Source organism: Lactuca saligna, chromosome 6 (genome assembly GCF_052625555.1).
Source record: "Lactuca saligna cultivar CGN05327 chromosome 6, ASM5262555v1, whole genome shotgun sequence".
In the NCBI taxonomy this organism is placed as follows: Eukaryota; Viridiplantae; Streptophyta; class Magnoliopsida; order Asterales; family Asteraceae; genus Lactuca; species Lactuca saligna.
Genome location: NC_136422.1, coordinates 3870624 through 3882620, shown reverse-complemented (window position 1 = coordinate 3882620; position 11997 = coordinate 3870624). Strand labels below are relative to the sequence as shown.

Sequence of the window (11997 nt, the reverse complement as noted above, 5' to 3'; positions counted from 1 at the left end):
CATACCTTTCTTATTTAATTGTTTAACCGATTTGAGGATAGCAATCCAAGGAATACAACTAGAATTCGGTAAATGATCGGCACTAATACACCTATCTAAACAATAAGAGCAAGCGTTGGACGTCGAATCTCATAAGCCATTAATTTTAGCATAAATCAAGAAACTTATAAATTATCAAATACTACTGCTGAAATTGTTTGGATCACTCATATTCTTTGTGAACTTCATGCTTTGCCTCCTGATTACCACACTCTACTATGTAACAATCAAAGTGTTACGTTTCGAAGTCAAAATCTCATTTCTCGTTAACATGCAAAGCATATTGATATTTAATATAATTTTGTTCATAAGTTGGTTTCTTGTGGACGACTATATACCCTTTTTGTACCTACGTCACTTAAACCTGCATATATTTTCACCTAACATCTTTCGCGCCCACTATTTAAACAATTTCAAGTCATGCTACATGTTGGTCCACCATCTCTTCAAGTTGGGGAGAGGGGTATTAGAGATAATTCTTATGCACCTCATGAATATTCTTGATGGCTTTAATAAGTCTTGTGATTTCAATTATATGTTATCACCTAATTTATTTTTGAACAACCACCATTTCATTGCATGTTATCTCTTAAATGATTTTGTAATGTATACTGATGTATTCTAAAAGTTCATAAAAATACAAAGAATAAGTCAAGGATAAATCTTCTAAGTTATATAACCTTATACAAACATATCAACCACTGGCGGAGTTTCAAGATTTAACTTGGAAGGACTGAAAATATAATATATATATATATATATATATATATATATATATATATATATATATATATATATATATATATATATATACCCTAATAAATGAAAATGACTTTGCCACATGTCATTCTCTCATAAAATTAGCCACATGTAATTTTGTTATAATTTTGAGATATATATTTATTTTCCACTTGTCATTGCTTCAATTTTCATTTTCAATCCATCATTAATTTAATTTCCATAAATTAAACCTACCATAATTACTATTAATTTTAAATTTTAAATATTAAATTTTAAATTCAATTTCAAATAAATTTACAGTTTAAACCTTTATGTTTAACATTTTGTTATAATTAACTCGGTTACTACACTAAACACATAATTTTAATTAATTTATTTTTTGCATGTTTTTTTTCACATAATTTTCACTTATTTCAATTTCAAATTCAAATAAAATTTCTATTTAATCGTTCGTACTTAATATTTTATTTTAATTAACCCGTATAATATACGGGTCTCACAACTAGTATATATAAAAAAAAAAAAAATGAAAAGTGTGGGTGCTACAACCCAAATTTTACATTTTTAGGCATAGTATGTATTAAAATAGTGGGCTACACACCACTTTTAACTAAAAAACCAGACAGCCCCTCCTCGGCCCTTTACTATCCTCCCCTGGTATCAAACAAAGTAAAATACGATATATGGTTGTGGCAACCACTATTTATGTTTTTTTTTCTCACAAGTAATTAGTTTACGATATGAGCTTCTTATTTTTGGTATTTGAATGATTAATTATAATTTAAACTAGTCCATTATTATAAGTTTATTCGTAACACCACCATAACAGTAAGTCCAGCTTGTCCAATCCATAACACTTTTGACTTTGTAAATGTCGAGGCCCACTACAAAAAGCTCACTCTTTTCTCCAAAAATTTAATGGTCCAAAAGAAAAAAGATTTATACAAAAATGTTAATGGTGGCCTAACTCCAAAAACGTAAGTAGATTTAATCTCACTATTTCAGTATATAAATTTAAAAAAATAATAATTTGGACATAGACAAATGTTATATTCATACATAAAAAACAAACAAATGTTACTGATATTCCTTTAGAGAATTCTTTATCATAAGAGCAAATATAAACATTAATCTTATATCATCAACAACATCACTACACGAAAAAGAATGGAACTAAAATAAATGAACCAATCAATCAAAAGAAAACAAAAATAATACAATCTCAAATTGATTTCATGACTCATTATAAACTTAAAATAAAATTAAAAAAAGAAACAAAAAAAATTCACACTCAAAACAAAATGGAATAAAAACTCTTTTCTAACAAAGCCCACGGTTCCCACAGGCTACCATTTATTGACCAAATACTAAATTTTGAACACACACGACACATGACACATCTGTACCCGCTTTTTGCAAATCATCTTCTTACTCTTACTCTTACTCTTACTGTTGTTCCTTCCATTTCACTAGGCTCTTCAGAAACTCTGACACCTATACATACATAAATATTATATTCATATCAACTTAACACACAAAACACACAACATAACATATAATATAGACGAACCTCTGTAGTGTCTCTAAGAGATAAAAAGGCTTTGCTTTCTTTGGGTGCGGAAGACACCAAAATTCCATATCCGCGGTTTCCTTCTCTCAAAACCTAAAAAGGTAAAAAAAAAAAAATTGTTCAACGTCTTAATTGACCAAAATTGCAAGACAGCTTTCGGGGGACCAAAATTGGAAAGTTGAGCAACAGTCAGGGACCAAAAGTGTTACTAACTGTTGATCAAAATTGTAAATTTGGTTTATAAAAAATATAAACAACTTACCTTAAATGCATCTTCATCTGTTCTATCATCCCCAATATAAATTGGAAGCACATCGTCACTGTTGCTTAGCCCTGTTTATATTTATGAATTTTTTTTTTTTATAAAACCACAATTTAATTAACAAGAAAAATCTCAAAAAAAGAAGCGAATTAACACATACCCAGTGTTTCAAGAAGAAACTCAACAGCCCTTCCTTTGTCCCAATCAATTACAGGACGGACCTCTAAAACCTGTAGAGAATTAAGACATTGTAAATTTGGAAAATCTATCCAACTATAGCATTCTACTTTTATTTATTTATTTTCTTATTAGAAAATAAAAAATTAAAGTAGGATGCTATAATGAAAAAATAAATGAAAATAGGTTGCTATTTTTTTACCTTCCGTCCATGAGTTAGTCGCAAACGAGGATAATCCTTTAACACATCATGAACACACTGTGCAACTGTAAGCCAACTCTAAATAAAATTTAAAAACAAAAAGTGTCATTAACTTCCATATAAAAATAAAAGTACATTTAAATACCAAAAATGCCCTCACCTTCTCATCTACGTTACGGTAATGTACAGAGGTACAAAATTTGTGATTTTCCACTTTTGCACCTTTAATATCCTTAGTAACCTCGACAAGGGTTTTAAAAACCTGCCATACGTTTTTGTTTTTTTTTTTTTTAATATAAAATGAAAGTTTGTTTAAATTTGAAATTTGAAATTTGAATTTTGATCCCTGACCTCATCGATCATAGGTATAAACTCGCTAGCAGGTTGGAACAAGTTCACTTCCTTTCCCTGAAAGATTAATAAAAATTTAGAAGAGAAGGGTATTTTAGGAGGAAGAGAAAATTGAAGAATACCTGTTTGTCAGTAGATCTAATGTAAGTATTTTGGTGGAGAGAGGATGTGTCTTGAACAGGAAACATGATGTCCATTCCATGGCTACCCGCATAATACAGTTCTGCTAGTCCTACTAACTCATACACCTGAACACAACAATACATACAATGTACTTTTTTTTTTTTATTTCTTTATTATATCAAACCTACTTTCATTTTATCCACCAATTACAGCAATGTCATCCATATATAATTCGATTTTTCAAAGTCTAATGTCATAGTAAGAAAAATAAATAAAATAAAAGTACAATGCTCTAATTGAGTAGATTATATTTTTCAGAAACAAATTTCCCTCATCACAAACTAAAATGTTGAAATTGAGTATATTTTTAAAGTAAATTGCGAAATTGGTCCCTGTGGTATCCAAAAAAGTGCAGTTTGAGTCAAAAAATGAAACTTCCATTCAGATTTGGTCCCTATGAATTCCCAAAATGTGCAGTTTGAGGCCTTTTTTTTGACAGAAGTTAATCCAAGCGACCAAATCTGTGCATGCAAGTTTTAATTTTGGATTGCCATGCGAATGGAAAAAAACATGGATGAAAACTGTACTTTTAGGGATACCACAGGGACAAATTTTGTAATTTACGCTTGATTTTTCAAAGTATAGTTTTGTATTCTGCAAATGAAAAAAAACATGGACGAAAACTGTACCTTATCACGGCTTCTTCCACTAATTATTGCTGTGGGAAAATATTCTGCAACGCCTTTTACAGCAGAATGCATCTGGAAAGAAAAGGATTTTTTTTCTCGTTATATTTCTTTGATTTGATTTATATATAAAAAAAAAAGATGTAATCATGTGTGCAATACTTACATCAGCAGACATAAAAGCACGATCAGGATCATCTACAATTGGTGAGAGTGTCCCATCATAATCCAAGAATATAACAATTTCCTTATCTTTTGCACGATTTATAATATGATCAAAAGAGTTGAGAGCTGATGGGTACTTAAGCTGCAAATAATAAAAATTAAATTCATAAATATAACATTATATGACAATCAAATTATATATATATATATATATATATATATATATATATATATATATATATATATATATATATATATATATATATATATATATATATATATATATATATATATATATATATATAGTGGAGTTTATGTCATAACATTGAACTAACAAAGTCTCTCCAATATTTACACATTATTGCACCATTGGACTTTTTGATTAATTCTCATTTACAATAAAATATAAATTATACATTATTCTAATTAAAAAATACAAATTAGAGTAAATTACATTTTTGGGCCTTTGAGTTATTTTTTTTAATTTGGTCATTATTTGGGGTTTCTGTAACATTTTTCATCTTGTTCCACATAAAACGACAATATATTTGGGTCTAAATTGCAAAAACTAGCTATATTCAGGGATCAAAAATAGTAATTTACATGAAACAAGGACCAAAAACATTACAAGAACTTCAAATAAGGACCAAATAGCAAAAGAAAACTTTTGTGACCAAAATTGTGAAAATCATCTATACTAGGGGCCAAAAATGTAAATTAATTAAAAATATGAGTTGATTCATACACAAGAATGACATGTTTCTTTTCTTGCATATTGTACAACCCCTCTATAGCAAAAATTGTAACTGTTGAGACAAATCAACTCCTTTTAATTAAAAATTCCATGTGACATCGTAAGTTTAGTGGCAAACTCGTTTGTATTAGAAGTTTAAGGACTAAATGTGTAAATTGGAGAATATGACATAAAACATACTATATGAGTATGAAGTATTTAGTATTTACCATCCAGGAGTTATAAACAATATCACTATCATCAGATGCAACCTCAACTCCAAAATCTTTGACAATTTTCTTACGAGGAGGAGAAGAAGATTGCATGGCATCAAGCCACCCATTGGATCTCACATCATCAAGTTTCCCGGGTTTTTTTCTTGGAGCTGTTAACATGGTTGAGGAAAATGGAGCTCCAGATTGTGAACATGGCAGCATGCTTGAAGGCATCCCTAATCTTGATTTGTTTAAAGGAGAAGGATCCGCAAGAACTGGAGCAGTTTTTGGCTTCAAATCCATTTTTTCTTTTTTTTTTTTTATATTCAAAAAAATAATAATTTGATCACTGTTTATCCAACTGTTTTATCGATGAAAAACCACCTTTTTAGAGTTTTCTTGTCACTTGTGGTGGGTATGCTTTCCATTAAACAGAAGCTTTCTGAAATTGCATCATTTTCAGAAGCTAAGCGTTTATATTAAACACTTATAACTATGTTTGCTCTTCAAAAGCCACCAACTTTAGTTGAATGGAGTTCTTTCCTGAAAAAGTGAAAGAAAAAATAAATAAATAAAAGTTATTCAATTGTTGGAAGTGGATTTAAGTAAAAAAAAAGCATGAAAGATAATGACCATCTTAAAAAGTTGGAAGTGGATTTAAGTAAAAAAAAAATGTTCTTTAAATGATTACACCAAGCACCAGTTAACTTAATCGAGTGGATTTGTGAATAGAATAGCAGTATATAATAATTCACCATATCCATATACAGGAGAAGATTCATATAGAAGATGTAAAGATTGATATGGATCAAAGACATGTTTTGTACTTTAAATGTTGATCAAAAGATTCCATTAATAATATAAAGAATAGTATGTTGTGTTGGGTGAAAAGATCCATATCCATCGCCTTTTTGTAAGATTTATTCAATTAAACATATACTGATCATTAGTTGATGAAGCACAAAGTAATTGCCAAAAAGCTTTAAAAATATTATTTGTTTAATTTAATGTTGAACAGTGTCTTCACACTTGTCACATGACCCCCGATGTGGACCCTACAAAGTAGGAAACATGTATTTTCTTCATGGATCTACTATACTATCATAATAAGAGTTGAAAGGTAATTAATATTAATTATATTCACATAAGCTCCATAAAGATGTCACTTTGTTAGAAAAAAAAATTAAAAATATGAGTCAGGTATCACCATGTTCTTTCTCTTGATGTGACTTCACAACCACCATAACCCGCAACCCTCGTGCTCTTGATATGTTTTAAAACATTAAAATGAAATTTACTTGTCTATTCATGATCACAATTAATATAAATTTATGGAACTCCTTAATAAACAATATAGCGATAAAGCGACACCCATAATACTATACCTATGGAACAAGAAAGATGAATTTATTGGCTAACTGTTTATTCAAAACCCACCACACCAAGTTATTAGAGCTATGAAATAAACATGAAAAACATGAATAGCTCTATAAAAAATCAAACATGCAATTATATAAAGCTAATCGATACTTTTGGAAATTCAATAGCGATGTGCAGTTATACACTTATATAGAAAAAATAATATTGTTCCCAAAACATCAAGAATTTTTCATATTATAACAGAAATCGTAAGACCTGTTCATAATATTTTGCCAATAGACTATTATTTCCATGCTTTTGGTGTAAATTTGGGGCTAAAATTTCAAAGGTTGTATAGCGACAGATACCCGGAGCATGAAATCATTCAAACACTTTAGGCAATCACATTGAATCCTTAATCTCTATCAGTTTTATACGTTATAAAACAACAAAAATTAACAGAAATTTCTGATTAAGACACGCACAAGCTTTCAATATCTTTCAATAACTTTCAATTCTGCAACCGACAAACAGTACTTCCTCATAAAACGACACAGAGAAATTTGAAGTTCAATTATGCTGTCAAAATCACCATAAAGCAAACACAAACATCGAAAACAAGAGAAGAAAAAAAATCAGATCTCAATCGGAATTTCTACAGCCTCATAGCCATTAAAACACAAATCGAGATGAAATTGCGACAACAATGCACAGCGTAAAAGGTAGAATTAAGGAGTATATATATACCTGATTGAGAGACGAAATTCTGCGATTGAAGAGGCAAAATAAATGATCTTGTAGGGAGAAAGAAGGGACGAATGAAGGAATTGGTAGAAATTGTAGGTGTGTGGAGAAAAAGAAGGAGAGAAAAGAGGGAATGGAGGAGGGTATTTATAGAGTTTGATAGGCCCAAAAAAAAGACGTGCCAAACAAGGCAAACAACCTCCCCTCCTTCATTTCGGTTATTACTAATTTTTATATATATTCATTTAAGATAAATAATTAAATAATGTTTTCTCATAAATATTCATGGGTAATTTACTTGTAATATCCACCAAATTTCCAGCATCTTATTCTAAACAATTAATTGATTTGGTTGTCGTTTATAGCTAATTTTCACTTCAAGATAAATATGGTTAAGGACAAAATTTTACCTATAAAATGTGAAACATTCATTATATTTAAAGAAAGAAAAAGAAATCCTTTTCGCAATGACACCTCAACATTGTGTGTCTTATGACAAAAATAAAAAGCAGTATCCTTTAAGAAAATATTATTATATTGTATTGTATTTATTATTAAATTTAGTCTAATTTTTTCTCAGACATTTTTAAATTAAAATATAATAGTTAAGGAGTAAACAAAACTAAAATTATAGATTATACATGAATACTTTATGCATTGGAGATTGTATTTAAATTTTTTCCAAAAATAATATTTTTAATATCAAACCTTGCTTGCTATTTTTAAGTATTTTATTTTCAAGAAAATGACAGACTTTTTATTAGTGAAGTATTTTGTGGAATAACCAAAAGAATTTATATTTTTATAAATTATATTAATAAGTTATCATTGAAGTAAAATTATACAACTTTGAACAAACATATCTACCTAATAAATTAGAATGATTTCGCGTGTTTTTTTATTCAATTGACCACATGTCAATTTGTCATAATTTTGAAATATATTTTATTTTTACTTGTCATTTACTTTATTTTTTATTTTCTAATATATCATTAGTTTAGTTTTCATAAATTAAACATACTATAATAACTATTAATTTCAAATTTAAATTTTAAATTTAAATTTCTATTTCAAATAAATTTATATTTTAAACATTTGTATTTAACATTTTGTTATAATTAACATGTTTAGTACACGGGTATGACAACTAAACATATCATTTTAATTTATTTATTTCCCGCATGTTTTTTATTTTTTACTTTATTTTTTATTTCCTAATATATCGTTAATTTAGTTTCCACAAATTAAACTTACTATAATGACTATTAATTTTAAATTTTAATTTCAAATAAACTTACAGTTTAAACTTTTGTATTTAACATTTTGTTATAATTAATATTTAGTACACGGGTATGACTAAACATATAATTTAAATTTATTTATTTCTCGCATGTTTTTTTATTTCTCATAATTTTCACTTATTTCGTATTTCAAATTCAAATAAACTTTTTATTTAATCGTTTTTATTTAATATTTTGTTTTAATCAACCCGTATAATATACGAGTCTCACAACTAGTTAAATATTTTAAGAGAACGTTTGTACATAAACTTAAATGTATAATAAGACTAATAAAAATACAAACTATATAACATCCTACAAGTAAATAATAAAACCATATTAAAGCTACATTATTATTCTTTTATAGTTAAATAAAATTATTTTTCGTGTACTTTTTTTATTGCTTTATTGGGATGGACGGAATGGACCGAGTGGTGAAAGATGGGCTACATGATGCCTTAGGTGCTGTCGGTAACAAAATTCTACCTCTTGTGCTACCACAAGAATTCGAAACTGTTGTGGCTTCCTTAACCACTCTAACACTAAAAGTTTTTATCCTAGATAATGTACCTAGATAGATGGTGAAAGCATTTTTTTTTTGTTCTAAACTCTTGCAAACCCATAATAACATTGACATATGCTCAAGAATTTGTACTTTGATAGGGCAAAATGAGTGATGGGTGTTACTACTTTATGAACCTAGATGGATGCTAGTAAAGTAGTGGAGAAAGTTGATGTTCTTGGATTCTTTTTCATGGGTCCTTCACAAAAATGATGGTGGTATGGTGGTCGTGACCCGAAGTGTTGTCATAAAAGGTTATGTCCGTATACTTTGTAAGTTAACAATTTTTTACTTGCAACTTGTCCAGTGGATTAATATGTGTAAGTCAGTAAAAAAAAAGATATTGGTTAGTTGTTATTGTGGATTATAAAAAATAAAGCATGTCTTTATGAAAACAATATATAGTTAAGTGTTAATGCAATATGCTACATCTTTTGCAACGCGTAATTGTAATGTGAATAGCTTGTATCTTATTATTGATAACAAGATGCCAATAACATTATTGGTGGGCACATGGATTTTTTATATTCTGTGCTTGTTAAAATAATTTAAGATTTTGTATAAAATCATCTTAAGGTTGAAACTAATGAGTTTAGAACCTAAGTAGGTTGGGAATTATTTTATTTTGAAAAGTTTGTGATCACCATTAAATCAACTTGATGTTGGTAGACCGTTTGATATTTAATAAATAGGAGAATTTCATATATGTCATTCTTAAACATCAAAATATCATATTTACCCTTCATAAAATTTCTAAATATCATATTTACCCTTCATAAAATTTCTAAATATCATATTTACCATTCATAAAATTTCAAAATATCATATATATCATTTTTAAATATCATAATATCATATATGCCCTTCTTAAATATCAAAATACCGTATATGTACTTTTTAAACATCAAAATATCAATGGTAATATCTAAAATATCCTTCATCTACAACATAATCAAAAAAAAAAAAAAAAAAAAAAAAAAAAAAAAAAAAACTAAATAATCAAAATATACATTCCATAGAGAGGTTTGAAGATGAATATTTTTGTTTGTCAAGATGACGACATTCCAACAATTTAGAAGTTCACATTCCATTATCATAGATGTAAGGATAATATCGTTAAAATTTTTAATTATTATAGTAATTTTAAGTTATAAAAAATGATTATAAAATATTAAAAACATTATAAAAAATGATTTGGGCAAATATGATATTTTGAAGGTTTATGAAGGGTAAATATGATATTAAGAAATTAAGCTGGGCAAATATGATATTTTAAGGTTTAAGAAGAGCATATATGAAATTCTCCCTAATTTATAAACATAACTACATGCTTATATTTTAAAAATAAGATTAATAAAATTTTGTAGGCTATGTCAACATTTGCTTTTTATTCAAAATAAATTAGCTTTCAACTTGACTAATAGCTGAATATGACTATGAATATTGTTTATTATTTATATATTTAAAATATATGTGTAAAAATAGTGGCGAATTTAGAACAAAAAATTACGTGGTTCCTAAATTAAGTGAGGCCAATAAAAAAATCAACAACATTTTTGGGGTCGGGTCGGGTTGGCTCATGTACCTTAAAAGAACTGAACCAGTTCAATCGGCTCATGTAAAACTATTGTTTTGCTCTTTAGTTACTCCATCTAAAAAATAAATGTAACTCGTGAGTAGAAAACTTATTAGTATTAAAATCATTGAAGGTCACAAATGCTATAGAACAATTAAATGTCATAAATAATATTTATTATCTCAATTACTGATGGGTTTTAGCCATAAGAACTTTCCTATGTGCGCATGCAAAACCCTAATGCTTGGATCTAGGCTTTCTAATAAACATGCTTTTGAATCCAAGACTTCTAATGGCTAATTAGGTTAAACAACAATATTGAAACAGATCTAGAATCATACCTTTGAATTCCTTGTTGATCTTGTTTGTCTTGGAGCTTCTAGAGTCACAATTGTCACTCCTCTAATGGCTTACAAACACCAATAGCAAGCAAGATGATTTAGGAGAGAGGAGAGGGGAGGACTTTGGCCAGAGGTTCCTTGCTTAAGGTTGTGTGTCGAATTCCCTCACCCATAGGGTCTATTTATACTTGTAGACTCCTTAAGGGTTTCACCCTAAACACTAATTGGATAATCTTCTCTTAAGGCTATCCAAATCCATTCCATAGATAACCCTATGGACGATTTGAGCTATCCTAAAGCTCTTAGAATCCGTCCAAGGTATATCCTAATGGATTTACAGTCTAAAGTGTAACTATCAAACAATTGACAGTTTATACCCTCTTATTTAATTAATCTCTTTAAGTCACCAAATTAATACCAATTAATTTATGACTTATATTAATCAAATAGCCAAATATTATTCCTTATAATATTTACTCTCTCTTAATAAATCATCCTTCAAGTTGCTATGGTGAAGGCAACCCAAAAGGACCATGCACAACCGAATATAGTTATAGCCTTAGACACTATTCCAACAGTCTCCCACTTAGATAAGTCTAGTAACTATACAAGTACAATACGGTTTGCAATCGTAGCTCTCAAAGACGCTGTCAACTATGATCTAATCAATCTTGTCCTTTAGATAAGGGATCGTACAGTCCTCTATTAGATATCATGCTGACAATCCTATGGAATGGTTAGTCTAGCATTTAGATTTCTCGATCTCCGATTTATTTGACATAGAACTTAATCGAACACATCAATTCAGTTCTGACCGGGCCCGGCACATAAGTCAAATCAAATCATCGAGTCGCCAAGATATCTCTTCTAT

General features: G+C 28.6%; 1 protein-coding gene across 1 annotated transcript; it reads right to left on the bottom strand.

Moving 5' to 3' along the window:
- Positions 1-1945: 1945 nt before the first annotated feature.
- Positions 1946-7509, bottom strand: TPPG (Haloacid dehalogenase-like hydrolase (HAD) superfamily protein). Its single transcript, XM_078960006.1, has 12 exons — positions 7371-7509; positions 5280-5807; positions 4318-4458; positions 4155-4226; positions 3465-3590; positions 3343-3399; positions 3152-3253; positions 2992-3069; positions 2773-2842; positions 2613-2683; positions 2351-2443; positions 1946-2274 (listed from the first exon to the last, which is right to left on the bottom strand). Exons 2-12 carry the CDS (start codon positions 5565-5567, stop codon positions 2227-2229), a joined length of 1146 nt encoding a protein of 381 aa, XP_078816132.1. The 5' UTR covers positions 5568-5807; positions 7371-7509; the 3' UTR covers positions 1946-2226.
- Positions 7510-11997: the final 4488 nt, after the last annotated feature.